The sequence below is a fragment of the Vidua chalybeata genome, chromosome 16, assembly GCF_026979565.1.
Source record: "Vidua chalybeata isolate OUT-0048 chromosome 16, bVidCha1 merged haplotype, whole genome shotgun sequence".
NCBI classification, from domain to species: domain Eukaryota; kingdom Metazoa; phylum Chordata; class Aves; order Passeriformes; family Viduidae; genus Vidua; species Vidua chalybeata.
The window spans coordinates 16633992-16661857 of NC_071545.1; the positions used below are offsets into that span (position 1 = coordinate 16633992).

At 39.0% G+C, this 27866-nt stretch overlaps 3 protein-coding genes across 7 annotated transcripts; 2 read left to right on the plus strand and 1 right to left on the minus strand.

The window, feature by feature from the left end:
* Positions 1 to 12511, plus strand: UBE2I (ubiquitin conjugating enzyme E2 I). 4 transcript variants are annotated; one of them, XM_053957320.1, is made up of 7 exons: positions 1 to 99; positions 4029 to 4107; positions 4333 to 4416; positions 7072 to 7144; positions 8802 to 8911; positions 9084 to 9163; positions 11851 to 12511. In XM_053957320.1, exons 2-7 carry the CDS (start codon positions 4042 to 4044, stop codon positions 11912 to 11914), a joined length of 477 nt encoding a protein of 158 aa, XP_053813295.1. In that variant the 5' UTR covers positions 1 to 99; positions 4029 to 4041; the 3' UTR covers positions 11915 to 12511. The 4 variants fall into 4 exon arrangements, with proteins under 4 accessions (XP_053813295.1, XP_053813296.1, XP_053813293.1 ...); XM_053957321.1 differs by lacking the exon at positions 1 to 99 and adding an exon at positions 268 to 430; XM_053957318.1 differs by lacking the exon at positions 1 to 99 and adding an exon at positions 828 to 1034.
* A 1955-nt stretch (positions 12512 to 14466) lies between these two features.
* On the minus strand, positions 14467 to 18447 carry TSR3 (TSR3 ribosome maturation factor). Its single transcript, XM_053957314.1, has 6 exons — positions 18354 to 18447; positions 18037 to 18253; positions 17016 to 17209; positions 16042 to 16215; positions 14709 to 14772; positions 14467 to 14630 (listed from the first exon to the last, which is right to left on the minus strand). The coding sequence occupies exons 1-6, from the start codon at positions 18445 to 18447 to the stop codon at positions 14498 to 14500; spliced, it is 876 nt and encodes a 291-aa protein (XP_053813289.1). The 3' UTR covers positions 14467 to 14497.
* On the plus strand, positions 18446 to 27842 carry GNPTG (N-acetylglucosamine-1-phosphate transferase subunit gamma). Of its 2 annotated transcripts, none has more exons than XM_053957313.1 (11): positions 18446 to 18554; positions 18635 to 18689; positions 18920 to 18987; positions 21136 to 21190; positions 21299 to 21382; positions 22426 to 22519; positions 23805 to 23919; positions 24481 to 24563; positions 24818 to 24946; positions 26352 to 26433; positions 27657 to 27842. In XM_053957313.1, the coding sequence occupies exons 1-11, from the start codon at positions 18446 to 18448 to the stop codon at positions 27779 to 27781; spliced, it is 999 nt and encodes a 332-aa protein (XP_053813288.1). In that variant the 3' UTR covers positions 27782 to 27842. The 2 variants fall into 2 exon arrangements, with proteins under 2 accessions (XP_053813288.1, XP_053813286.1); XM_053957311.1 differs by having other exon boundaries at positions 18497 to 18554; positions 18632 to 18689.
* The last annotated feature ends 24 nt before the right edge of the window (positions 27843 to 27866 follow it).

The following is a 27866-nucleotide window of genomic DNA, read 5'->3' on the forward strand; positions in this document are numbered from 1 at the left end:
CGGGGTTCGGCCCGGCTTGAGTGCGGCCCGCCAGACCTGCGCGCGCCCGCCGACGGACCAGGCGTTCTTAAGTCGCAGGCGGCTCCCACAGCGCCAGAGGTAAAAATTGATTCAGCTTTCGGCCGGAGCTGGTGGGAGCGAGAGGCACGAGGAGGTGCTCGGCTTTGGGATAGTTCCGCGTGGAGTTTTTCTGGTGCTTCATACTCAGGCATTGTTGGGGGCACCTCTGGGTCCTGTGTCGTGAAGAAGCGTAAAGCGTGACGATAGGCTCACAGACGGATCGGGCCGAGGGACAGAATAGCGCTTTCGCGCTCCGCGCCGAGGCGAGAGGGAGGGAAACTCCGGAGTGGAGACAAAGCAGCGGGAGCGGGAACATCCGGGTCACTCGCGCGGCCTCGATCCGGGACACGCGCGGCGGCGGCGGCTCTCGGTGAGGCCCGGCCGGGAGTGGGGCCGGTGTGGGCCCGGGGTCGGGGAGCGGAGCGGGGCTGGGCTGGGCTGGCGCCCCTCGCTTGCGACGGGACGGGACCGGTGGCCATGGGCGTGCGGGCCTGGCGACGCCTGCCTTGTGGCTGGGCCGGCCGGCGCACTGCTGCCCGCCTGAGGCTCTGAGCGCCCCGCAGGTCTCGGTGGTGGCGGGCGGAGGTCGCCGACCAGGGCGTGGAACCGCTCGGCCTGCGCGAGCCGGTCCCGCCCCGCCGGCTATCTGCCCGGGAACGGCGGGCGGGCCCGCGGTGCCCCGTGCAGGCCTTGGGCGCTGCCCCGGCCCCTCGCGGGGCCGACGGGACCAGCGGCCCTCCGCGGTGGCGGGCGGTCCTCGGCCCTGTCCGGTTACTTGGCCGTCGAACACCGAGCCCATCGCCGCGCGGCATCTTCTGTTGTTTAATGTGCGACTCCGGTCGCCGCTCGGCCTCTTCTGCCTTTCTCTTGCCGCAAGCAGAGGAGACTTTCTATCCTAGTCCAGAGTTAGCGTGCTTTGATTAAAGCTCAGACCGTGGCTTTCTCCACCCTTCTGAAATATAAAGTTTGTATAGGTCTGGGCAAACTACTGCCATAATAATGTCTTTCTATGTCAGTATTTAACCTGCAAAGTAAAAATGTGAGGCTAGCAGTCTTAACGTTTTGGGGACTTTTTTCTCGCTGCTTGGAATCAATAAGTCGTACTGAAAGTTCTTGAACCTCAAAGAGCATATTGTTGATGTATTTAGGGAATTGTTTGTGGCACGGGAACGATTCCTTGCAAGACGTGCGTTTTGTGTGTGGAAGTAGGTTGTTCCACCCAATTGGAGGGTGTAAATGGGTAAGATATTCCGTAATGGGACACAAAAATTTGCATCTGTGATGAGCGTCATGGTTTTATTTTGTCCTTTTTTTAAAATAGTGGCAGCAGCAAAGGCAAGCTACTGAGTAAATTTGGAAGTTTCTGTTAACTTTCTGAGTTGATGGCAGTAAAAGGGACGTTACTACCTCTTAATGGCAGGGGTGAATTTGGGGGATTCAACTCAAAACGTGAAGAATGGTCTCTTCGGCTTTTGTGGCACGTGCCACAAAATAGGATTGAATAGACTTCCTCTGGTGTAAAATTCTTTCTGGTAATGTAGTACATAAATAGATTGGGATATAGAGAATGTATAGTGACAGTAAGCTTTTTTTTTTTATAGCTTTTGAGGGGATGCTTAATTAATGGGATCTTAGTTTGTGAAAATGGGCTTTCAGTCTTGTTTTATCCTTATTTTCTGATAGACTGATGAGGTTTTAGGTGCTTGTCTGTTCTCGTCGATGTAACTGAAGTCTGTGGAAGCCATATATGTGAAGCCTGCTGTTTCTCATACACGCTGAAATTTTTCAATGCTTAACTAAGTCAAATGCCTCAAGATTTGGAAAGCTATTTGTAAAGCATTAGAGAAACCTATATTGTACTAGGGCACAGTATAGTGTGTAACAAAAGGAAGTAGGATGCATGGCCTGAAAACTCAGGTTTTTTTTTTTTTTTTCAATTACTCGAAAAGTTACTGGGTTACTGGTGTTCTGCAGAAGATCCACTGCTTATTTACCCAGTGAGAAACTGGCATTTCCCTTGAGGTTCATGTTGTAATTAATTGGCTGTTAGCCACAGGAAGTGGAATAAATGTATTTGAAAGCATCCTGTAATGTGTCTTTTGGCAGAAAGGGTAGCTGAGTTTGGTGAACTATGTAAGAATATTTGGATGGTTTATAAGCAAATATGGTTTTCTCGGCCTGTGATGGGAAGGTTAGTATTAGTACAGTGGACTACCAGGTACCAAAAGCACAGCTGAAATTCTGCTGTATATGCAGTTCATTTACATCTCTTACAAAATAATAAAACTTGCTCACAACATATTAAAACTTGGTGCCTGTATAATTTGGTTAAGGGAGAGGTTTTTTGTTGTCTTTGGTTTTTGGGTTGGTTTTGTTTTTTTTTTTTTTTTTCAGTTCTGCTGGTATTTTTTTTCAATGGCTCTGCATCTCCTGCTTGTGAATAGACTAAAATCTGAAGTCATGTGTACACATGTCCTGGAAGTCTTCTGCCATAATTAAGATAGATGTGCATGTTGGGAATACTAGAGAAAAATTGGACTGAATATAGGAATATGTTTGTGTGTGTGCATGTCCACTGAGTGTGAATTGTCCCTTTTAAAAAGCTTTATCTGACATTAATTTAGTTGCTGTTTTGAACGTGAATTAGGGAGTATGGCCATCTAGGCAAAACAGGCCTAAAAGGTTGGAGAACGGATTTAAAATACATACTGTCCTAGGAACTGCATAAATTGCTTAATCTGGTGTTTTTAAAGATCTACAATTTATATGCTTATAATAGTAGTAGACTGCAGTACTTCTTAAAAATAATCAACATATTGAGAGGTTGTGAAATTTTACATAATTCTTAACCAGTGTATAAGGGTTTGTTTTAATAGAGTGGTAACACTGCTTTCTGTCACTCTGTGGACTTAAGTGGAAGCATTCTACAATTCTGCTGTCAAAAAGGCTTATTAGGTACATGTGGAGTTGAGAACAAATTGGCCTGAGTTCTCCCATTGCCACTTATCATCTCTTATTTAAAATGTGTGAAAGTGCAGTTATGAGGAGGATTAAAAACCTTAATTGGAATTTGAGCATGTGGCTAGTGAAACCCTGAGTTTAGATACAGTTTGACAATGAAAAATAAACTCTCGCTTTGAGTACTGTTCTGGGTGAATGGAGAATCCTCCCCTGAATTTGAAAGCACCACTCATGCAGTCATCCTGTTTGGAACTGTTGTTCTGTGTCATGCAGTAGTGAATGACCTGTGCTCTGCATATTTTTTTCTGTAGTCATGGTCACCATGCTTGGCTATTACTAAGGCAGTGAAGGTGCAGAAATAATCTTCAGTTTATACTGGAATTGAAAATCTGTCTTGTGGACTGAGCTGCTGGCTCTTCCTTAGCTGAGTTGCTGCCTGTTCCTGATGTTGTCTAGAAGTTTTATAGCATCATCACTGTAAAGCTGAGATGGCTTTGTTAAATTCTGTGCCCCTGTTGCTTTTGTGGGGAATACTGGCTTTCGATGGGAATTTACCCAGAAAGTAGTATTTCTTATTCCCGTTTGCCAGAAATGAGAGTAATGCAGGTGTTTGCCTACTGAAGAAACTTCTTCCCATGCCTCATGTGGCATAGGAAGGAGATAAACCGAGTGTGTATCAGTTGCACAAGTAGGAAGTCTGAGCACTTTTTCCATTACTAATACTGCTTCAGTTGTCAAGCTACTGTCAAAGTTTCTTCTAAGATAGGGTTCAAATATAAAGCAATAAGGTAAGAATGGAATTTTGTAGGTCAAGTCATGGCATGGTGAAGCTTGATATTATTCCTGATGATAAATTCTGCTGGCTGTGCAGAAACATGTGTCTAGGCTATTGAAGTGAAAATGAGAGGTCAAAATTACTCTTGAGTGAGTAGGGGCTTATAAACACATAATGCATTGTTTATGCTATAAGTAAAAGTATATGCTAACAGCAATTACTTTTGTTTTAGAGGGACTCTGAATATGTCTGGCATAGCTCTTAGCAGACTTGCACAGGAGAGAAAAGCCTGGAGAAAAGATCATCCATTTGTAAGTATTAAAGCCACCAAATATCTGACTCTGCAATTGTTCAGTGTTCTGGTGGTGACTTTTTCATTACCCTGATAGGATTTTTTAAAAAATTAAAATAAATATTTTTAAATTAAAAAAAGTAGTACAAAAAGAAGTAACTTTGTGTAAAGATAAAATATTTCATGAAGTACTTGAAGTACATCTTGTAAAATCCTCACTATATGTCTTTTTGCCTTGATTCAGGGATTTGTAGCAGTACCTACCAAAAATCCAGATGGCACAATGAATCTAATGAACTGGGAGTGTGCTATTCCAGGAAAGAAAGGGGTAAGATTTACTGTTCTCCTGAGTTCTTATTTATGGTGAAAGGTAACATAAGTTGCTTATGCATTACACTGACAATTGAGGATTTACCTTACGTATAGTTTGATAAAGAAGTTTGTGTCCTGCTGCTACTTTGGAATTAAAAGTGCTGTGGACTAGGAATATTGGACAAAGTACACCATAAGCCTGTTCAACTCTTGGCACGTAGCACCTTAAGAATACAAGTTTTCAGAGGAGTGTTTAAGAGTCTTGTACTGAAACTGGAGGTTGTGTTCTGCTTCTTCTGAAATACTACTATTAATTCCTTAGGGGTTTTAATTCTTTCTTTCGGGTCTTTGGTGTGGGACCTTTTTGCCTTGCCTTTTCTAGTGTCTTTTGCCAATTTACCTAAAGACCCTAATGATCCTGCTTCTTAGATTCTCAGAAGAATCTGTGTGTAGGCAAAACCTGCAGGGTCTGTGATGCTGCCTAAGTTGAATGCTGGACATAACATTGCTGTTACAGTTACAGCTTAGTTTTGGTCATTGTCTGTGCAAAGCATTAGTTAGCTCTTAAAGAAGCACTGACAAATATTCTAGCTCAGTGTAAGGAAAAACTCATCCCCTTGTGTTCTGCCAGAACAAGATTATTCCCCGTAACAGTGTATATACCTTGTGGAGATGTCACCTTTAAATACTTAGGTAAAATTTATATGCCATACAAAATCTTCATGGTATTGCTTTGAAGTTTTGTAAACCACAAAATGGAGCGAACAAGGCCTTAAAGCCAGCTTCATGTGTACTAGAAAATGTGTCACACCTGGAAAAGATCAGTTAGGCTGATGTGATTCCTGCTTATTAAAAAAATTATATTTAACAAGAAGCAGCATGACTTACTCATCTCTACCAGACCAAGCAGTTGCTCTCTATTCCCTATATGTTTGGAGGCATCCTATACTGCAGCTGCTTTCTCTGAGATGAGTAGTTGAAACCACCAAAATGTTTTCTTGTCAGCCAGATTAGATACTGAAGTGGTGTTAGTCCTGGGTGGGATACTCCGTTCACTCATTTGACAGCAAATGACTTGTTAACTACCTATGATTTGACTCAAAAAACATCTGCAACTATTCCCATAATGCAATATGGTCTCGATGATACTGCTGTCATACTGATAGCCTTAGTAGGGTTTCTGAGTGTCTGCTATCTTTCACCTGTAAGGTATGTTGCTCTATCAGAAAAATGACAAAAACTTCACCAACTGTTCTCTTCTTCTGTGTAAATTATTAAAAGCTATTTGTCTTCCTGTGACTGAAAGCAAATAAAATCAGTAGTTTATTCTATCAAAAAGCTTGTATTTTCTACAAAGGAGCTCCTCTGAGAAGGTATGGCTTTTTCTAGTTGTTGACAACTGACCACAGCAATTTAGAACGAGTTCTTTAAATACACTATAGCAAATAGAATCAAACTCATTCACTTTTGGAAATGTTATCTTATTACTTCCTAGCATGTTTTTCTCCCTTTTCTAGCTTGAGACTTTGCATAATGAATACTAATGACAATGGAGTGATTTTTCTCTTTTCATGTGGGTTTTCTGGGTGTTTTGGTTTGCGTTCAGCTAAAACTCACATAGTTCAGATAGGAAATAATAAAGAATTTCCTTCTAAGGTGCTCTTCAAACATATCTGTCTGTCTGTGAGGATAAGATTTGATCAGTTTTGCTTTTAAGATGTGAGACCATCTTTACTCCAGTTGTTTTAAAGAATCAACCCAACATTTACTTCCATTGCAGTGTTTCCATAGCAAGGGCAAGTAACAGAGAAGCATCAGAGAAATAAATTTTACAGCTATAAGGATCTTTTCTGTTTTTCTACACTTCGTAACAGAGCTCAGTTTGTCAGAAGATGGGCTTTTTCTTTATGTGTTTTGTGTATTTGAGACAGTCTTTTTCTCTATTGCTAGATGTTTTTTTTCTTGTTTATATGACCCCTTTGAGTAGTGCTGTCTTATTTGGTTTGCTCTGTGTCATGGGAGCTGTTCCTATGAGTGCCATTTTCAGTTTTGGATGGGGATAAAAGAGCCTTTTAAATGTTCTTGTTATATAGAAGGATGGAATCTGTGAGACTACATTCTACCGAACACAAACAGGGTTAGTTTAGACTAGTGAATCTCATTAACTGTAGTGGTAGTACAGTTCTGTCCACATTTTTACTTCATTTGTGGTTTTATTAGCCACATTCTCATAAGGCACAAGAGAAGCAATTTACATTCATGTGCTTAAGGGGTGTATCCATATCCTATCTTCTCAAACTTTAGTGGGGGTACAACAGCCCCTTCCTCGTTGTACATGTATAGTGTAAAACTTCAGAAGTATTCTGTTCTTACATAGTGTGAAAATTTTACTTTTATATGGAATTACTGGTGATGACCCTGACTGTGTTGATGAGTTGACATCACTTACTAGCTGAAGACAGAAACCCCTTCTTTTCCACTTCAGCTTCTTTTATAGGTAGAATAGCTTACCATAGTCTAGACAGTGTGCTACAGTGCAGGACAGCTATTTTCTATGTGTAGCAGAAGAAGGTCTTGTGCTTTGCCTGAGAAACTATATTCTTGGTAAGCTTTTTTCCACAATTTTGACTTTTCCTTGCTGAAACCAAAATTCTGCATTAACTCTTGATAGACACCGTGGGAAGGAGGCTTATTTAAACTACGGATGCTTTTCAAGGATGACTACCCTTCTTCACCCCCAAAATGTAAGTAAAATTACCACAGGTAATTAAAAACCACAGGTTTATTAGAACAGTTTTGAATTAATCCATGAGGTTCTTACAAATGGTTATTACTTTCTTACAGTTTTGTTTGATTTTTGGTTTTTTTTTTTTTTTTTAACGACACATTGCTTTTTTTTTTCCCCCACCCACTTGCAATTCATCACAGAAAGTTGTGATGAAATCAGCTAAGTGCTCAGCATATCAGAATTGGGAGGGGAGGGAGATTGGTGTGTAGGTTCCCTCAAAGTTTGACAAAAGCATCACTTGAAATGCTCACTTCATTATCAGCTCTCCTTGGAAACTAATATGTAGGCACGCTTAGACTAAATCCCTGTGTTCTTACTGTGAAGTTGATCTTCTAAGCTGAGAACTCAGAAGACAGGAACTTGGAAAAAAGGGTTCTCTAACTTGAACCGTTTAATCAACTTTCTCTAAAATATTAATCTGTTCTTTTTCTGCTACTGTGTATAACTTAGTAGATCTTCAGATACCTATTTTCCTTAAGTTCTTGAACTGAATTTTCCTTATATAATCTCAAACTTCACCTATTAAAGAAACTTGAAAACATTTATTACATTGCATGGTTTCTTGGTTCTTGAATTGGCTATCTTCTCAAATCAATGATGGTGATGACAAATTGCTCTTCTGACAGCAATTCATCTCTCATCACATTAGCATATTTCAGCTCTATCAGCTCCTGGCTTCTCCTTTTGTTTGATACCACCTAAATACATGTAACACAGGGGCAAGCATCTCCTGTGACTGAAAACATTTCGCATTATTTCCTTGAAAAATACCAGTTTTCACATCCTGACAGTGTTAAAGGAATTGTCATGCGTTAAAAGAAGATATGTAACTAATAAGACTCCCTACCAGTGCAGCTTCTGAAGCACCACTGAACTTCATAGGGCAGCAAGACTGTTATGTCTTGTGAATATTTGCGATGTCAGATGGATGAGAAAGCTGCACTAATACGTAGATATTTAATGTATTGCAAGAGGAGTGTTCATTACTTTACTGAAGATGCTAGCTGTTGCATTTAAGTCCTGTAAAGATTAAAAGCAATACCAGAATATAGATTGAGTGGCAGAAGGAAAGCTGCACAAGCCTTCAGTTAGTCTTATAATTTAAACTTGGTTCCTTTTGTTCAGTGTATCTTGATTATATATAGGAAAATATGAAACTGAAAAAAATGCTAAGAACTTAAGTCTTCCTTGTGTGAAACTTCCATTATTTTAAAGTGAGGAGAGAAAAGATGAGTGAAGGGTAGTATCTTTCCTTTATGTAGTAGTATGTAAAGCTGAAAAGGCAGAATTGTTTTTAAAAGGTTTTTATCACAATGCTACTAGGAATTACTTTGTCCGTTCCCATTCCTAAACCAAAAGATTACCAGTCAAAAAGATAATGTTGGATTGCCTGGATTGATATCACAGATGTGATGGAGTTTGTTTTAGGTGTGGACTGAGCCAAGAAGAAAACTGGTATTAATCGTTCCAGAAACTGGTGGGGTTTTATTTGAGGATCTTTTACCAGTGTTGGTTTGGGGATTTTTGGGTTTTGTTTTCCCCCAACTGATCTAACCCAACTCTCTGATCTTCCTCTTAACACTGTATGCAAGTAATTTCCTCTTCTTTATCAGGTAAATTTGAACCACCGTTATTCCACCCAAACGTCTATCCTTCAGGCACCGTGTGTCTCTCCATCTTAGAGGAGGATAAGGACTGGCGGCCAGCAATCACAATTAAACAGGTCATTAGTTGTACTTAGACATGTTCTTAATACTTTTGCTTTGCTTGCTTATCTGATGTGAATATAAGATGTTCACTCTGTGTACCTAAATTGGTTTCTAAGAGTTTTTCACTCAATCTCTATTAGTAATACCCATAACATATGCCTGTTACTTCTATTCCTTTTTCCATAGATCTTGTTAGGCATACAAGAACTTCTAAATGAACCAAATATTCAAGACCCAGCTCAAGCAGAGGCTTACACAATTTATTGGTAAGTGTCTTTGCATATGAGCCTGAAAGCTGTCATATTGCCTACAGGTGTCTGTTACTTGTAGTATAACATGTAATTGTTTTTACAAATGACATGGGGAATTGTCTTACCTTCATTACTGTATTCTGTGGAGGTGCCTAGATTGTGCTAAACTTGAACAAAAATGGTAACTTCATGGTTGTTAGGCTAGTGGAGCTTTTAATAGCAAAGCAACAGCAATAAGGTGTGAAGACTCCTTATATCATGACTTTCATCCTGGTTCTAGCCTAACAGAGTCCTTTCCCTTAAAGGCTGAATAGTAACAATGTGGTGTAATGGGAGAAGAGCGAGAGAGAGAGCAGGAGAAGAGGAGAGGAGACTGAATTAGGTGACGAGGCACATTCGTCAGTACAGGAGTAACTTACTTCTGCCCAGTAGTGCATACCTGTAAGAAGTTGTGCCTGAAGGACAGAGGAGAGCTGTGGTCATTGTAGGAAATACGGCTTTTTGGGAAAACTACATCTTCCAAAAGAGTAGGTTGAAATTAGCAGAATGAAGTTTGCATTGCTTAGGAAAGGGGATAATTTGTGAGCTAAAGAGACTTTTTGGGTTTGTTTGGGATTTTTTTTTTTTTTAGGCTTAGTCTTAAAAGTTTTCCCACCATTAAAAATGGATATCTGTTCTATAATCTTTAGGGAAGCAAAACATTTTTAAACAAATGCTTTTGGCAGTGGTAGCTACTGAAATAGTAACCAAGATGGAATTGTGGAATTACAATTCTGGACAGAAGAGACCTCCAGGAGAGTGCCACGTTTGAAAAATAACATTTTATGTGACTGCACTTGCAAGCTATGTTAAATATGGTTTTTTATAGGGTCCTAGTGAAAAGGAAACATAGGGATGGATAGTGTTTTTTGCATTTAATAATGGCTTCACTCAGTGTTATTTTCTTAAAGTACTTAGTGATGGCATGATGGAGTTGAGTGCATATGGAAGATGGTTAAGTGGCCACATTTGTAGGAGCCAGGAATGAAAAAGGCCTCAATAATATACTTCTGTACATGTATAGATAGTCTGTGTTTTATTGTTTTTAATCACCTCCCACATGCATGTATGTACAAAACCAGTCTTGGCTAGTCTTGTTTCTGTTTAAAATGCTTCCAGGGGGAAGAAATGTTTAGCTTAAAATATTACAGGATTTATGTTACTTCAAGTATGTATAGTCTCCCATTTTTGCTTTTGGACATGCAGAGTATTTCAGATGGTTTACTGTTATTCTGCAGTCTGAGAGTGTGTCTCTCTTGCTGCTTATGATATCTGGTATAAGTTAAACAGAGCAGGATTGTGCACACATCTGTAATGTTGGCATAGTTGATAAATACTGCAGAAGATGCACCATTGTTTACATAGATGTCTTTTAGTCAAGCTGTTAAACTTTCAAGAATAAACATTCAGAATAAGAATACATACTCTCAGGATTCCTTTGGTACTGTCGTTCAGTAACTTTAGCACTCCTAAGGTGCTAGCCTACTTCCTCCTCTTCGCTCTAGGCATTCAGGGTCTGCTATGGAAGGCATTCTTCTGTGTGGATTCTATGGGCGCCAGACTTAAAAGCTAGGCTATGTTCTCATGTGGCAATGCAATATAACTTCAGAGGAAAAAACGGAGAATAAAGTTTTAAATCTCTTCATGAGAAGAGAGCATCTTCAGTCTCTTTGCTAGCAATTGTTCATTGCAGGTGACCAGAATTGGTTTCATTTCTTCTTCCCCCTCGATATGTCAAGTTCTGAGGATATAATTTGCTGCCTTTTTTTTTCTTTCACTGCAGCAAGCCTTCATAGCTGAAAGTAAGTTAAATTTACTGCAAAGCTGTCTGCAAAATCTAGTCACTCTAAACTATTTCTGACAGAAGAGTAATGGTTACAAATTTTTGTTTAGCTCAACTCACATTTCTGACAGCTAATACGGAATGGACAACTGAATATAAATGAATGCTTTACTATGCTGCTACTATCCGTTGTTGGCACAAGAACAGAAAACAAAGAACTTGCCCTTTTACATCTTGAGTCTGAGGCTTAGTGACTGGACATAATTCCCTCATCAGTATAGTAACTATGCTACACTTAGCTGTGTTGAGCTAGCTTTTTTTTTCCCAACTGAAGGTTAGGATAAACCTAAATCTGTGAGTCACGGTCTGTAGAGATAAAAGCTGAAATTACCACACCATTATCATTTTCCTGTTTCTTAGGATTGTTTCCATTCTCTCTTCAAAGCAGTAAAGATGATAATTTAAAACCGTATGAAGTCCACCAGCTGTTAGTGAACTGCTCTCCTCACTTTGTACTGTTAAGGTACTGGAATTTGTTATTAATGACCTCAGGTCTTAATGTGAGTGGGGAGTAGAAAACTTAAGATGAATGAGGGAATGTTTGCACATGAGGTATAGTTGGTCTTGAGCAGGTGCAAGCCTGTTCTAAGAGACCAGTACAGTACAAAGTCAGTGCAATCATTTGACAACAGGTGATGGAAGTAACTAGTTAAACAGTACCACACTTGTCCAGAAAAGTCTTTAATGTATTGTAGTGTTCCGTGAATTGCTATCAAAAGGGTTTGCGTTCAGCAATGACTTCTGTTTCTCTTCATTAGGAAACTAACTCTGTAATACAGCCTCTGAATTCTCCAGTTATAATTACCCTTTCTCTTTTCAGCCAAAACAGAGTGGAATATGAAAAGAGGGTTCGAGCACAAGCCAAGAAGTTTGCACCATCATAAGCATTTGTCACACAGCATCTTAAAAAGGAAGGGATTGGTTTGGCAAGAACTTGTTTACAAAACTTTTGCAAAATGTAATGTTGCTATGTACAATTAATATCCACATAAGGGGAGGGGGTTGTATGTGTGCCATTTTCCATATTCGCCAGTTGTATACAGTTCTAAATTTGCTGAATTGCCCCCAGTTTTTTCATACAGGGTCTCTTCCTTCAGTCTTTTGTATTTTTGATTGTTATGTAAAACTTGCTTTTATTTTAATATTGATGTCAGTATTTCAACTGCTGTAAAATTATAAACTTTTATACTTCTATAAATTCACTAGTATCTCTAGTTACTTTGCTATCTGATGCAGGCATGCTTTAAAATGTTAGACCTATATTTAGCCTCTAGCTGGCTGTATGAAAAAAAATCATGCCCTCCACCCCCTTCCCTCCCTGAATTTGTTTTTTCTATCTTTCAGAAACTAGGTTGTTATTGCTTAAGAGCATCTGAGATCCAAAGTTAGCCAGCATCCTTATTCTGCATCACTTTCTTTGTGTTTATATGGCATTCTGTCTGTGTTGCTGTTTAGAGTAAATAAACTGTTTATATAAAGGGCTTTGTTTCATTTATCTTCATTAAAATTATTAAAAGACTGCCATTTAAACGGCTCTGAACACAATTCAGTGCAAATTCCGTTTTTAAGGCATGTGATGCTGCGTTTGCCTTTGGTTTAGATGTTGCATTCATTTGTTTTGCCTGTCCTTCACCTGGAGCACGTATGTGGCCCGCCCTTACTACACACTACCATGTGTGGTAACTGCAGCAAGTCAATTCTGATCAGTTCCTCAAACAGAGATCAGCTGCTTACTGTGTATAATGGGATCAGCATACTGGTGTGACCATGTTAATATAAAATCGTGAGCTTTAGACTGATATGAACAATAATAGAAGTTGTCCAAGGAATGCTGAGGATTTTTAATGGAGCTTGTTTATCAGAAACAATTTTGTTTCTCTTTCCATATATTAATGCATACAGCTTCTAGGGAAAGCATGTGCTCTGTGCAATTAGTTTCCTTCTGTAAGGGAAATCTGTTAAATTATGGAAGTTAATTTCATGTATGTCAAGCTGATACACCCTCTATTAAACTTTCACTGCTTTTTAATTATATTTTAATGTCAAAATAATTCTGCAAAACAAAGAAAAGTGAAAAGCTTTGTTCCATCTGAGCTTAGCTTCTTCAGTGGTTTTATTAAAAAATAGGCTACAGCTCAGCACTTAAGTTAATTACACAGCTCTGTTCCCAGATCTGTTTTGCTTGTCTGCATTTGATCACTACAGCTTTATAATGTAAAAGCATTCCCCCAAATTAGAATAGCTAAACCATGTGAGACATGCTCACATCATTTTTAGGCTTTTAAAAGTTACGTTTCATTGCTTTCTTGTCACTGTGTAAGAAATCCTTGCTAAAGCAGCACATTTGGGACAGATTTCATATGGGTGGGAAGGTTATTGAAAAAAACAAAAAGGAAAGTCTCCTTGTAGAATTAATTTACTTGTGCTTTTTGTTTTTAAAAGGGAAATTGAATATTGGTACCACGCAAACTGCTGCTGTTACTCCCAGCTCTAGCTCCAGTAGCACTAGTATTTAATCCTTCTAGTAGTAGAGGGACAAGAGGAGGAAGTCCTATGATGTGAAGAACTTTGATTTGTGAAGGTGAGTCTACGAATTGTCCTTAGTACTGCCAATTCTACTGAAGGATCACTAAAGTTTAGGTTTCAGTTGGGTGCTTGAAATTCCAAGGAGTATTCTATTTAAATATACGTAAAACAACTGCTAACAGCTCATTTTCACTATACAAATTGGCAGGCGTAGGGAAAAGTGACCTAAGATACTAGTGCTGGTACGAGTGTCACAAAGCTTTAAGGACCAGACAATGTGTATTTCGTACTTGGTACAGTGCCACTTTGAGTGATGAAAATACACAGAGATAGCACTGTTGAACCTGTGACGTGAAATTTCACAGTACAGTTCTGAATATGAAGTGCCAAAAACACTGTGTTGTTGCTTAGGACTGTATCAGGGTAAATAAAATGAGCAATTAAAGTTCCTGAAAAGACATACTGAAATGTTAAAGCAATTCCAAGAAGCATTTTTTCCTTTCAGGTTTAGCTCAGTTTATTCTAAATAGATGAAGTAGTTGAAATACATATGGCAGGTTGAAGCCTGCAGAAAGTCAGAGACTCCCTATGTGGTAGGTACCATGAACAGGGCAACAACTTAGTCATGTTCTCCTGTTGAAATATAGACCAGAAGTTAAGAAAGTTTACCTAATACACTATTAGTTAAAAATAATCCCCTATAAACCATTTTCCAGACACATTGATGAGAATACTGGGTTATTTTTAAACTTGTAACTAAGCTTCAAACTCGTTACAGAATTAATTTAATGTTCCATACTTACCTAAAAATTAAATAACCTAGAGCCCTCGTGCATAAAATACCTACAAACCTGCAGAAAGACTGAGGTTTGCTAAGCACCGAGTTACAGGTGAACAAGACACACTCAAGTATTCACAAGAAAACTTCTTTATACAAGCTGTTACAAATCTTTGGGATTGTTGGGGATTTTTATTTCTTCTGGACTGCTCTCATCAATGCTTTCACTGCTTTCAGTGGCATCATCTGGACTGCTCACGCTGTCCTCCTCAGAGTCTTCCTTCCTTTGTGCTAGACTGGAAACATTTGTCAACATTATAAAAGCAAAATAACTTATAGTAAGTAAAACTGTTATTTAAATTAAATTTCATTACCCTGAGTAATTGACTGGCCTGTTGGGATTAGAAAATTCTTTTTCTAAGTCAACATCAAATGGATCTGGAAAAAGAAGGAAAAGCTGCAGAAGATGAAAAAAGCATTTTCATAATAGTCTTCCTTCATTTTGATGGATTAATGGCAGGGAGGGAAAGGCACAGAAAGGCTAGTTCACATCTCTTATAAGTTTACCATAGTTGTTTGAGGAGAAACCGAGGGAGATGAGAAAATAACCCAAGTCCTGCCTGCCCAGTCTAGGCTTTTCACTCTTTTCCCTCACCCCCTGCAAGGGGTTCTGTAGCTCTTTAGAGGTGGTCAGATTGCATAAGTAGGTTTCTACCTGTCCAGGTTTAGCTCTTGCTGAGTAAGGGTAGGGCTGGGCTTACTTGGGCTGAAGTAGCTGGGACAAACTGTCAGAAAAGTCAAACAAATCTTGGTTCTGCAGTTCAACCAGAAAATACATAGGATTGTAGGTGGAAGTGTGCTTTAAGTGGCACAGCCGTGTTGCCTCTTAAGAGCTGTCTTCAGTTTAATCTAACTAGTTAGGCTTCCACCAAGAGGATGGTTTAATTCAGTATCATGGCAAAGAGATCAAATTTTAGAGCAAGTGAAGGCTATTGACCATCTTCTTACAGTATGAGCCCCTGGCTCATATTTTAAGGGCTTAATCACCATGAAAGGAAAATGTTAATTAGGATAATCCCTTTTCATATGTTCTTGATTATTTGCCTTTCTTTGTGCTGTCTTGAATGAGACCAAGCACTCACTGGTGAATACAGCCTGAAATACTGGTATTGCGATAAATTACTGTAAGACTTTGGGAATAAACTACTTGTACTTATTATAAATTATTTTAATTATAGGCCTGATTTTAAACATCTTGATTGAGGATTATATAAATATGTCTATTAAAGGCCCTTCTTAGATTTATGTGTAACTAACCTACTGTATGCCTGTATTTCTCTCATAGTTCCTTCTCAATTACTAGTCATTTTACTCATACTCCGCTTTTAACATCTGTATAGAAAACAAGGAAGCATCGTATTTTCTTATTGCTCCCAAGTTTTCCAATTTGGTTAGCTGAATAAGGGTATCTGCTTTACGGTTCAGCTGTGAATATTCTATGCATTAAATTGCTTTAGTTATTTTCACCCTATTTGAGTTGAAAAAAATGGGCAAACAGGTACACTTAGCATAGTATAAAGACAGAACATTTATCTGCAAAGCACTTATTTTCCACCTTGCTAATATCTTTATGAGATTTAAGGAAAAGACTGTGAAGAAACTAGTTAGAAAAAGGGCATGTGTAATGTTTCTCTGTTTTTCTCTTACCTACTTCTTCGTCTTTTTTTTCTTGGGCACAGGCTAAAAAGTCCTTCTCAATGATTAGCATGTCGTCCTGGCAATGGCAGGCTGCATATTTTTCCAAGAGATTTTTGTTCAGGTCAATAAATGCCTTACCCCATTTAAATTTCCTTAGAAGAATGGTGGCTAGATCTGGGAATCCTAAAACAGAAAATAAATTATCAGTTTTCTTCTTTACTCTGAGATTTCACTCGGCTTACATGTTTCTAGTTCAGTATGTGCATTCATGTCAATACAAGAGAAAGATGTTTGCCAGTGTTTCTTTCAGTGTTCAAGGATTAAAACTTTTGGAAAGACTACAAATATTTTCAAATTTCAGTTTAACTTGAAACTGAATTGAATCCAAGAACTGAATCCAAGAGTAGTTCATAGCCTTCTAGCAAGTGCTACATAAAAGTATTTTGTACAGGTAATGAATGATTCGAGCTCTAGGTCCCACAGCCCTTCAGTACAAGACCAATTGTACATCCAGTATTTTCAGAAGGTAAGATTTGTCTGCAGCATGGTAGAGCATTTCTCTTATCAAAGTTCTGTGATGAGAACAAAACATCACAAGAGGGGGCAATTTCTTTTGTTCTTACCCAGACTTCGACCTATCAACAGCCAGCTGCTACCTCTCATTAAGGCAAACTTGCCTAAGGATTCGTGTTCCGTCTTCTTTTTTTTAACAGTTTTTCTAACGTTACACACCATCCAGACAAAATGAGGATTATCAGTTTGCGTCCTGTTTAGTAGCTGACGTGAATACTCCACGGATACCTCAGTGTGACTGGTAATGTGCACTTGGAAGAAGGCTAGACAATCTGATCCCAAAGTCAAGAAAGTGATGACCCATATCGACAGCATTACAGTTTATTTTGTCGGAGACCATCTCTTCTGATTTATTAAGGATGTAGCAATTGCTAGCGCACCATATTTCACATCAGAGAAATTGAGCCTACCAACAATGCAAAACGCTGCAGCAAAAGCTTCCACACAGGACAGCTTGCACGGCCGACCGTAGTTTACAGGATTTGCAGCCACCAAGTAAGGCAGCAACCGCAGATGACTCCCCCTCATTCTCTTAAAGGGAGTTTCTTCTAATTTGGCCCATGAGCAGTCTATGACTGCAATTCCACTCTGAGCAATGACACGCCTGAAAAAAAGAAACGTCGCTGTATTTGAAAAATTGTCACCACTATACTGATGAAGTGAGAATTCCAATTGCTGCTTTATATTGGCAACAAACTTGCATATATCCCCTGCTTTTGTCAATGAAAACCCATATGCTTTCCAATAACCTATAACAGAAACGCAACGAGAAAGAATAGTAGCATGGTTTTCCTCCAAACAGACAAATGGCAAAAAAAGGTTTTACCCGTGTGTTTCAAAATGAAATGTGAATAATTCTAGGTTTAAAAATGTGACAGAAGTGTGGTTAATAGTAATGTCCACACCTTCAACTACACCGAAGTTCCGATTTAGGTTCTCTGCTAGGTTCTCTCTGCTTCTAGAGACAAATCTTTTTTTCTGCAGGCACGTTTGAAGAAAATTCTCATTTTCCGCAAAAAGTTTTCTGGTTAACACCAACTTCGGTTGTCTAACCGAAGAACTTAAATACAGCATGATGAAAAACACAGTAGCTATAGGGTCGTGCTCTGAAGAAGTTAACCTACAGGACGTAGGTTTGCTACTTTGCTTTTTCATTGGGATCTACAGATGCTTTTCTCATCTGGTACTAGCTGTGTAAAAATGTTAAGCTGATTTGATAAAACGACTCTGTTTCTCATGTTCATGCATCAGTGTAACGTAGTAAGAAGGTCAATTTTACTCCATATGAGTTTCAGCCATGTATCAGTGGTTCAAATGCTCTCTCTAATACAGCATCAGGACAGTATTTGAACCAAGTGCTCTCCCTCACAGTCTGCATCTCCCCCACTTCCCTCGCCGCCCGAGTTTTGCCAACAGGCACCGAGGCCCCACCTGTCAGCCGGAGAGACGTACTCCGTGGCCAGCGGACTCAGGACGACGCCCGAGAATCTCTGGCGGAGGCGCAGGGTTCGCAGCAACCCCTTCCGGGCTAGTTTTCTCCCGGTGCATTTCTTGGGATCGCAGTGTCCGAGCTCCCACATGGCAAGGGGGCAGGGGAACTTGGCCTCCCGAGCGCCCCCATCCGCGGCCCTCTCGTCGTCCAGGCAAGCTGAAAACAGCAGGCGTAGTACATCAATGCCCAGCGGTGACGCGGCACAGCTCGGCAGGACCCACCTGCCCTTGCCCGCGTACCGCGGCGCCTCACGCACCTGTCAGCGCGGCCTCCGCTTCCGCCGCGAAAGTCTCGAGGCTCCGGGTCCCGCGCCGGCCCCCGCGCCGGCCCCCGCGCCGGCCGCGCTCCATGGCCGCGCTCGGCGGAGACACCGCCCCGCGGCCTCGCGCACTTCCGCTTCCCGCGGAGCAGGCGATGGCGGCTCGGGTGCTGCTAGCGGCGCTGAGCGCGGCGCTGGGTGGGTGCGGGGGCCGCGGCGCGGGCGGGCGCGCCGGTCGCTTGGTCCATCCGCCGCGCCCAACTGCTCTCTCCTAGCAGGTCTCTTCGCCTCGGCGGGGAAAATGAAGATCGTGGAGGAGCCGAATACGTTCGGGTACGTGGCCGCCTGCTCACCTTGTCGTCCCGCGATCCACCTGCACTGGGCGGGTTCGGGTCTGTTTTCTTCCAACGGGGATGGGGCGCCGGGCCGGGCCGCTGCCGCAGACCCCACTGTTGGCCCGCGGGCATCGGCCGTCAGTGTTGAGACACACAGGTAGGAGAGGATGTACGGACGCCCAGATGCATAACTCAGCCTTAAACGTTTAACTTTCCTTCTTTTGAAAGGTTGAATAACCCATTCTTGCCTCAAACAAATAGGCTGCAGCCAAAGATGTCTCCGTCTGCAGTATCAGGTATATGTAACCGTTACTTTTTTACTTTTTTTTTTTTTTTTTTTAATACAGCTTTTATCATTTAGCAACAGTTGTTTGCAGTGCAAATAGTCTATTTCGACTTTATGCATACAAAACCGAATTTTGCGTGTGGTTTTAGAAGCATCGTGGAAAATAAGCACGGGCAAATATATTTCATTGTGCTCCTGAAGAATTAAAACCTATATTAACTTCACTGGTGGTTCCAGGTCCCCGTGCTGTTAATACTGTTTTTGTGATGGGACTATCCATACATTTTATTCTGTGTTTTTCTAGCCTGTAACAGATCCTTTTGATCCACAGTAAACACTTTTTTTCTTGACACAATCCTTAGTGTCATTAAGATTATCGTATAAAAGTCATCCCATTGTCTGGTAGTACTTAATACCCAAAAATAGTTTTAAAAAAAAAGTCCTACCAGTAGTCTTGGAACCAGTCAGAGGGGCTCAGTTTCACACACAGCCTCGGTGTTACAACATAAATACACCCCTTAAGCAAAATGAACAGGGATGTACAAAATTCTAGGCCATCTCTAGAGGAAAGCAGATAAACACTGAAGGCAAAGACTAAGCAAAAGGGAGGACTCTTGTCTCTCTGCTAACCTTAGGCAGAAACTTAAACCTTGTTCAGATTCAAGAAAGGCATTTTGGTATGACAACATTGAATGTGGTTATGCTTAATGTTTTCTGTCACGCTTTATAAACTTAAGTGTATAACTTTGCATGTACTGTATGTGAAATGTGAAATAGTTAGAAATGGGATTAGTAATAGAATGCTGAATGGGAAGATGCCAAAAGTAGTAGGAAAAAAGGACAGCACACCAGAAATCCTTCTGTCTTTGTTGTGGGATCTTACATGTAGCCAAAAATTGGGAATGTATATAGAACACAAACCTAGGGCATGGGACCCTGCCTTGCACAATTATTTCTTTAGCATGGAAACCATACTTGTTCTTTTCTTCTACAAAACAGTTGGGGTAATAGTTCTGGCAGTTTCTCTTCTACAGCATCTGCCCTGGAAAGGGAGACATGAGTTGAATGCATTCCTTATGGACACATTCACATTTGCTGTTTTTCATTTGCGGGGAGAGCATCCTAATCACTGAGGCACAGATTTCATGTAATAGAGGAGCAAACCCCTCGGGTCAAGCCCATCTCTAGAATGAAATGCAAGATCATGCAGTCACAAGAACACTTGGGAAAGAGCACCTGCCTGTATCCCAGTATCCCTGTATCCCAGTGGTTAAAGCATTCTGGAGGGTGTGATTCTGGTAGTCTGACCTTTTTGTTTGTAGGATTGCTTGTCTAGATACTTGGAAAAAGTACCCACACAATCCTGACAGTGGGGAATTAGAATCCAGGATGGGATTTTACTTTATTTGCTTTGTAATCTCTTTTCCTCTTTCCTCATAAATATTTAGTAATTCCAAGGTAAATTTCCTTATACGAGAGATACTGAAATATTCCTCTAGCATGTAGTTCAGAACTTTTCGCCCTCTTTTTAGTGACAAGTTACCTGTCTTGGATTTCTTTGACAGCAAGCCTTGTAGTCAATACTAAAAGAATAGAATTGCAACTGCTGACCAGTCTGACAGCAAAAGTTTTATCTTGTTAAATACTACCTGGATCAGACCACGAAGGCAAATGGCAAAAAAGAATATCCAGTCTGAGAATCTCAGTGAAACTTAAATATGCAGCACCATCAACATTTTGAACAAACGAGCTTTACTAGTATAAACTTGCAGAGTTTGTATGAATTTGGAGACAGACAGCTGCCAAGCAAGAGTTTCAGTGATTTCAATGTTAGATTTTGGCAGGATCTGCACTGATGATTCCTTTTATGGACCGGACCTCCAAATGTTTATTTTTATGCAGTTTTCTCATTTTTGTTGTCAAATTAGACTTATCTATTTCACTGGGTAGTGAGAATGAAAAACGTTAAAGATCGTGACACAATCCAGTATAGTGCTAGTGGGAACTTACAGTAATTCATATGGAAGATAAAAATTTCCTTATGTACAGCAGAAAATTTAATTTGTCACATACTCTTCACACTTTTGTTACCACAGTAGCTTGCTTAAATTTAACCAAAACATTCTTTTTCTTTTATGTCATGTTGTGATGTTTTTAGGCCCTGCACATCTCTTTAGGCTTGCTGGCAAGTGTTTCAGTTTTGTGGAATCCACGTGAGTAATGGCTTTGGATATTTGTTTATATACTTACTAGGAATGAACTAGTTTTTTATTCCAATCTGAAACATTTCTTATTTTCTGTTTCTTTTCTCTCCTTTTAAGGTACAAGTATGAGTTTTGTCCTTTCCATAATATCACTCAGCATGAGCAGACTTTTCGATGGAATGCCTATAGTGGGATTTTAGGGTGAGACATTTAGACCTTTTTATGTTTTAGCTATGTTGTCAGCAGGCCATAGATTGTAAAAATGAGGCAGTTTTAAAATTAAGATTCTTCCTTTGATCAGCTTAGGTCATGGTAGTTCCCAAGGTGTTATACATAAAAATACCCTGTCTTGAAAAATTCAGGGGTTTTTTTGTTGATAAATACTAACCTCCTATTTTAGCTGGAGACTGATTAATAACCCCTGCCAACTGCAAGTGTGATATATTCATGTGAGAAATTCAATAATGTCTAACTGCAGCTTATATTAACATAGATTTCATGGCCATTAACTATTTGCCATTTGGGTTAAATACAAATATTACAAAATTAAAACAGTGCTTTATGCCTAATGGTTGTTAAACAATATAAAAAGTTATAAAACGCTCAATGTAGACCCAAAAAAAAAGTATCCCAAAGTATGTAAAGACCCTGGATCATAATACCACCAAATCATAATACCTAAAATCAATCTAAGTGTAAACAAGACCATTGCTTTTCTAGATATTTTGTATATAGGTGTCTCTTTTTTTCGTATGTGCAAAACAGTAAGCCGGTATGTGAGGAAACTGGTACATCACCATGCTGAGGGTATCATTTGCCTTAGGACTAGCAAAAACTACACCTGGTTTTTGTAGGTGCTCTCACCAGCACTAAAAATCCTGCAATCATACTGAGTTGCACAGGGTACTTAGCCTGATGGAATTTCTTGTGGGATTGATCTATAAACTTTATTTTACTAGACTTAAACACAGATTTCTACCTGCAAATAGTTTGCAAACTGATATTTGATCCACCAAAACTCTGCTCTCAAAAGGTGCTGTTGATGTGTCCTATATAGCAACCTGGATCACAAACTACACTGCTTCCAAGGTGTTGGCTGTAGGAGATGGAAATACTGAGACAACAAAAATGAACTATATATACTTAAATTGAACATGGTGTATAAGGGTGTTTTGGTTTTCTTCCTGAGGGTTCATCCTTTTGTGTCCAGTAACTTAAAACAAAATAGTGTCCTCTTTTTTCAGAATCTGGCACGAATGGGAAATTGACAACAACACATTTGTTGGAATGTGGATGAGGGAAGGAGACTCCTGTGAAACTAAAAGCAGACAGACAAAGGTATAACAACTTAGACTATGCTAATTCAGACAGCATGACTCTACTTACACTTGTGAGACTACAAACTGAAACATTCCTACCCTGAAGAAGTCATCATTTAAACTGTGATAGAAAACATAAAGATGAATTCCTGCAGGGACTATGTGAATGACTGGAGGAGGAAAGCTAGAATCAGGATAAAATTTTGAGGACATTTACTTATGTATTTTCATTGGTTACTTACAGCTCTTTTTTCCTTGATAGAGTAGTATAATTACTACTGAAGAAATACAGTACCGTGCTTTGTAATTTGTGTCAGGCAAAATAAAGAGCTCTTTGTTGAATTCAAGATGCCAGCCTATTAAAAACATCCAGGAAAAAGGAGGGAAAAGAATTTGTCAGTTAACAATAGCATGCTGAGAAGCTAAGCATGGTGTTAGAACAGGCAGCACTAGGGACATTTCAGAAAAGACTTTGAGGTGACGGAGCCTGTCTAGAGAAGGGCACTGGAGCTGTGGAAGGGTCAGGAGCACAAGTCTGATGAGTAGCACCTGTCAACCAGCATCCCCAGGTCTTTTTCCACCAAGCAGCTTTCCAGCTATTCTTGCCCAAGCCTGGAAGAGTGCACAGGGTTGTTACGATACAAGTGCATTACCCAGCACTTTACCTTGTTGAATCTCTTGCAATTGACTGCCAACTTGGCTGCCATATCCTGGCCACGGTGAAAATGTTATACTCTAATGGAGGTGCCTGCTTAACATCTTTATTTCCCATAAAAGCTGCAGAAAGAATTCATATTCTTGTATGACCTTGGATATTGTGATTGCATTTTTCACTGGCATTTCATGACAGAAAATATTGGTGCTGCAAATCTAAAGATGGAAATAATTCTCTGCAGTCTGGATGTGTCTTGTATTCTTAAATTAGCACATTGGTCAGAAATAGAATTTAAGAAGATTGTGCTTATGTTAGATGAGATTCTAAAGGTGTCCTATTCACTGTCCTTTTTACTCTCATTCTTGCTGGAAATGTGGTACTTAGTAGTCCAAGGAACAATGGTTGGTGGGGAGAATCATTTCCCATTAGAGAAAACAATTTTCACATTTGATAAAATAAATGGATGATGTGCTTGCTGTAATGCTTTTTTTTGTTGGAAAAAAAAAAAAAAAAGGCGCTTGAAGCTTTGACATGACAGTATGTACAGAAATCTATCTACTGGCATTGGGACACAGCAAATAGATCGTCAGTGATAGTATTGTTTCATGTAGACATTTTTTGCTCATCTTTGTTTTTTACTGATGTTTAGGTTCATCTTGTTTGTGGAAAGAGCAATAAATTGGCTTATGTGTCTGAGCCAAGTACTTGTGTTTACTCTCTGACATTTGAGACTCCTCTCGTATGCCATCCCCACTCACTTTTAGGTAAGATTTAAAAAATACTTTATGGAACAGCTATCCTCAGAGTGTCTATTTTTAGGTTGAGTTAGTACCTTAATAGAAATTAGTATTAAATGTTAACATATTATATGAAGGGGTTTTGTAAATCCCAGTCATTATAACACATAGGTATTTCTCAAATAATTTTTTTGAGATTATAAATTTTTGTTGTTGTTGTTGTTATTGCTGGTGTAGACCCAGTGAATATTTTTTTTTTCTTTTCTTTCCTTGTACCGTAGGAATAAGCCCTGTAGTATCTGCCCATTTATTTACATTACAAAAAAGCTCCATTAGAATTACATTAAGCAAAGGAATATGAGGCCTTGGATCTGGAAATAAGAAAAATTTGTGGTCATTCTCCAGAAACTTTAAATGTGTGAAGTGCAATTTATGCGTAAGCCCAGCTCTTGAAAGCAGTAGAGACTGTGTAGTGTATAGAAACACTGAGTTCTTAAAACAAATACTCTTGCATGATACTAGAAGAGGAATTAACTAATGCAGGACAGTGCTCCTGGTTTTTACATGGTTTGACTTCCATTTTTTCAGTTTATCCAACTCTGACTGAAGCACTGCAAAGGAAGTGGGATGAAGCAGAGCAGCTTTTGTACGATGAACTAATAACCGACCAGGTTTATTAATTCTTTCCAACTCTATTTGGTAAAAAAAAACAATTACTGTCTAATAGCCAAACTTGGCTTCTGTAGTTTCTCCTTTCGGAGTAGGTGCATTTATTCTGCAGTTGGCAAAAGTAATTTTCATGTTCTGTAACTGCTATATGAACTGGTAATGAAGCTTGAGGATTTGGAATGGCCAGTGCAAATTACAAGCAGAGATGAGAGTTGAATAGATTGATCTGTCACCTTTTGGAAACTTTCTTTTCTAGGGTTACAAAAAAATTCTGAAAGAGATTTTTGAGGAAGCAGGACTTCTAAAAGCAACAGAAGAAAATGAAGTTGAAAAACAGAGTAAGAAAATAACTCTGGAATTTGAAACAGTGGAAAAGTGCAGTAAGGTATAGAGCATAATATTTACAATGTGGCATTGGCACCTTTTCACTATATTACAGTATCATTGGGAGGGCATTATGTAAATGCCCTTGGTGTTCAGCTGAATCTCCTCATGGGGTTTTCTTTTCTGGTTTCAGTATGTAACAGCCTGCATGTAGTGTGATTCGGTATCTTTATTATAGCCCCTAAGTCAAAAACAAACCAGCAAAAATGAACGCCCAGTTAGAAGACAGGGGTTATGAAGGAATTGGTGTATGCACTTGGGTTATGAACACCTTGTAGGTACTCTTTCTGGGGAATATCAGTCTGGAGACAGGAAGGAATTACTAGTGAAGATAAATGTGTAACCAACCTTGAGAATGTTGACATTCTTAATTATCTCTGTGGATAATTACCCAGACTTGTGTAAGAATGCACTGGCTGTTGCACAAGCAAAAGGCAGAATGGCAGTATTTATTTCTGAATGACTCTTGTGTATGTGAACAGTTCTTCTGCAACAGAGTTGGAATGGGGAAAATAGAGGTAGAAGGTGTGCTCAGCCTAAAAGAGTGCAACCTGACCATTAGAAAAAGAACATGAATGGGAATTCATTCATTATAATGCAGAGAAGCGTTGTCTTTTTATTTGAAAAATGTTGCAAAGACAAAACACCATATCGTAATTCATGAATATAACCCAATAAAACCATGGTTAAGCTGAATATACTTAAATATAAAAAAATCACCATTTTGATTCCATAGGAGCTGGAACAGTCACATGACTAATTTTTTTCACTCATTAACAAAACAGTATTTAATAATTTCTATTTCTTTTTCTGGCTTCATCATAGCTTAATTGACATAAATTGGCTGGTTTGGTAAACACAGAATCTTAAATACTTATTCTTTTGCTCTATCTTTCTTCATGTAAACACCAAAACACGGCAAAAAATAGGGGCTTCCCTGATATTTCAGGTACGTGCTCTAAGTCTCAAAAGAACTAAGCAGTCCCTGTCTGTAAGGTAACAGAAACTGCTGAGAGCAAGAACATGAAGTTACTAGGTCAAGAGCTGAGGAGTTGACAAATTTCCAGACTGCAGAATTACGATAATTATAAAATAAGGGTAGTCCTGAAGCAAACTTAAGATTTGTTCTATGACAAAATGCTCGTTACAGGACAGATTTGAAATAGTTACGGAAAGCATTTCTAATTTTTACTCTTGGGCTTGAAAAAAGCTGGCTCCTCTTTTGGCAACACAGACATGTATCTTTTTCTAAAATTTGCTCTGTGTTCTTGGAACAAGCATTTTAAGTTCTTCAAAGCCAAAAGTTGTAACAGCTGTGCACAGAGGCATTTTTTTCTTAAAAGCTCCCAATCTAGGTATGTATTTGAAAAGTGGAAGGACTATTTTTAATGTATTTTCTTTCTTAGGAATACAAGCAACTTTCTGAAGAAATAAAAAAACTTAGAGTTTTATTAGGTCAGCATGGTATTGCATACAAAGGAAATTCTGGTGAGTTTTTCTGGTATTGTTCTTTTCCATTGTTGTCTGCTCAGAATGTGAATACCCCAGTGCTGTTTTCAGTTACAGTAACAGTTAAATAATCTGTCATATATGGAGGTAAAATTCAGTAGACAAAGTTTTTAATGAGTACTTAGGTTTTGATTCCTGTGCACAAGGACTTACTTTGTCCTCAAAAAATCTGTTGATGACTTGAAATTCTAGCTTTATAGAAAAAATTTGACTGCTGTTGTAACTAAAGTTTCTCTCCAGTCCTTAAGGTGCCAATTTAAAAGGAAATTGATATTACATCATTAATAGCACAAATGTGTCTGTTAAGTAACTCCACTTCTGTATTTTAACCACAAGGCCTGATTTCTTTCATAACACTTGAAGTTTTCTCTGTATAAGTTTGTATTGCTATTTCCCTTTTTGAAGTTGCCTGTTTCTTTCTTCCCTCTCTTTGATTTCTGTTAGGTAAGTACCATACCACATTTTTTTTTTCTAGTAGGAAAGACTAGTGCTGGCTGCGAAGGGGCACAGCTTATCTGGATTAATTCCAGACAAGTTGTTGTGGTTTTTTTGGTTTTTTTGGGTTTTTTTTTTTTTGTTTTTTGGTGGTGGTTTTTTTTTGGTTTTTTGTTTTTTTTTTTTTTTTTTTTTTTTGGTTGGTTTTTTTTTGAGAGAGAGAGAGGTTTGTAGTTTGGTTTTCTGTTTGTTTGTTTGTTTGTTTTCCCTCATTCCAGACCATCATGCCCATTATTACATGAACCATTTGTCAAAGGAGAATTTAATGTCCGGGAATACACATGTATACATAAATACATATATCTTTCTTTTTACAGATTGTATGTTCAGAATTGGCACTTCAACAAAACAAAGAACCTTTGAGCTAATTAAATTAGCTTAAAATTAGTGACACGCTTAATTTTTTTCTTTTTTGCTTTGAGAAACTTTTCTAGGAAAAAAATTCATAGAAAAATTTTGTAGAACATATTATCTGCACATTTAAAATATTAACGATGTAATTTGCATAGTATATTCTGCCTGTTTGGTAGGTCATTATTGCAGTAGTTCTTTTAATTATTGCAGATTAGCACTCTATAATCAAAAGCAGAATTCAGTTTACTGTAGATGACTTATTTCAAAATTATTTAGTGAATTCTGTGGCAAAAATGTTTTGGTGTTTAAAAGCGAAAATAACTGATGTCATATTAAAAAACTAAATTTTACAGCTGGAAATACCAGTGTTGAGTATGTAAGTCACCAACTGGCAACTGCAGTGGCATCAGTTCTTAATGGGTCAAAGGATGATGAGCACCTGCATGGCAATACAGGAATTTGGAATTACACTCTATGAAGAAACTCGGGTGGTACAGAATGTAAATTAAACTGACCATGTATTATGCCACAAAGATTTACCTTCTTGTGAGTATTCTTGACTT

Excerpts from the sequence above, each read along its gene's own strand:
- TSR3 (XM_053957314.1), bottom strand. The coding sequence starts at position 18,447 with ATGGAGCGCGGCCGGCGCGGGGGCCGGCGCGGGGGCCGGCGCGGGACC. Across the intron at positions 17,210-18,036 it reads TACGTCTCTCCGGCTGACAG|GCGTGTCATTGCTCAGAGTG; the intron begins GTGGGGCCTCGG and ends TCTTTTTTTCAG. Across the intron at positions 16,216-17,015 it reads TGCAGCGTTTTGCATTGTTG|GATTCCCAGATCTAGCCACC; the intron begins GTAGGCTCAATT and ends TTTCTGTTTTAG.
- UBE2I (XM_053957320.1), top strand. The coding sequence starts at position 4,042 with ATGTCTGGCATAGCTCTTAGCAGACTTGCACAGGAGAGAAAAGCCTGG. Across the intron at positions 7,145-8,801 it reads CCCTTCTTCACCCCCAAAAT|GTAAATTTGAACCACCGTTA; the intron begins GTAAGTAAAATT and ends CTTCTTTATCAG. Across the intron at positions 9,164-11,850 it reads GAGGCTTACACAATTTATTG|CCAAAACAGAGTGGAATATG; the intron begins GTAAGTGTCTTT and ends TTCTCTTTTCAG.
- GNPTG (XM_053957313.1), top strand. The coding sequence starts at position 18,446 with ATGGCCGCGCTCGGCGGAGACACCGCCCCGCGGCCTCGCGCACTTCCG. Across the intron at positions 23,920-24,480 it reads CCATCCCCACTCACTTTTAG|TTTATCCAACTCTGACTGAA; the intron begins GTAAGATTTAAA and ends CCATTTTTTCAG. Across the intron at positions 26,434-27,656 it reads TGCATACAAAGGAAATTCTG|CTGGAAATACCAGTGTTGAG; the intron begins GTGAGTTTTTCT and ends TAAATTTTACAG.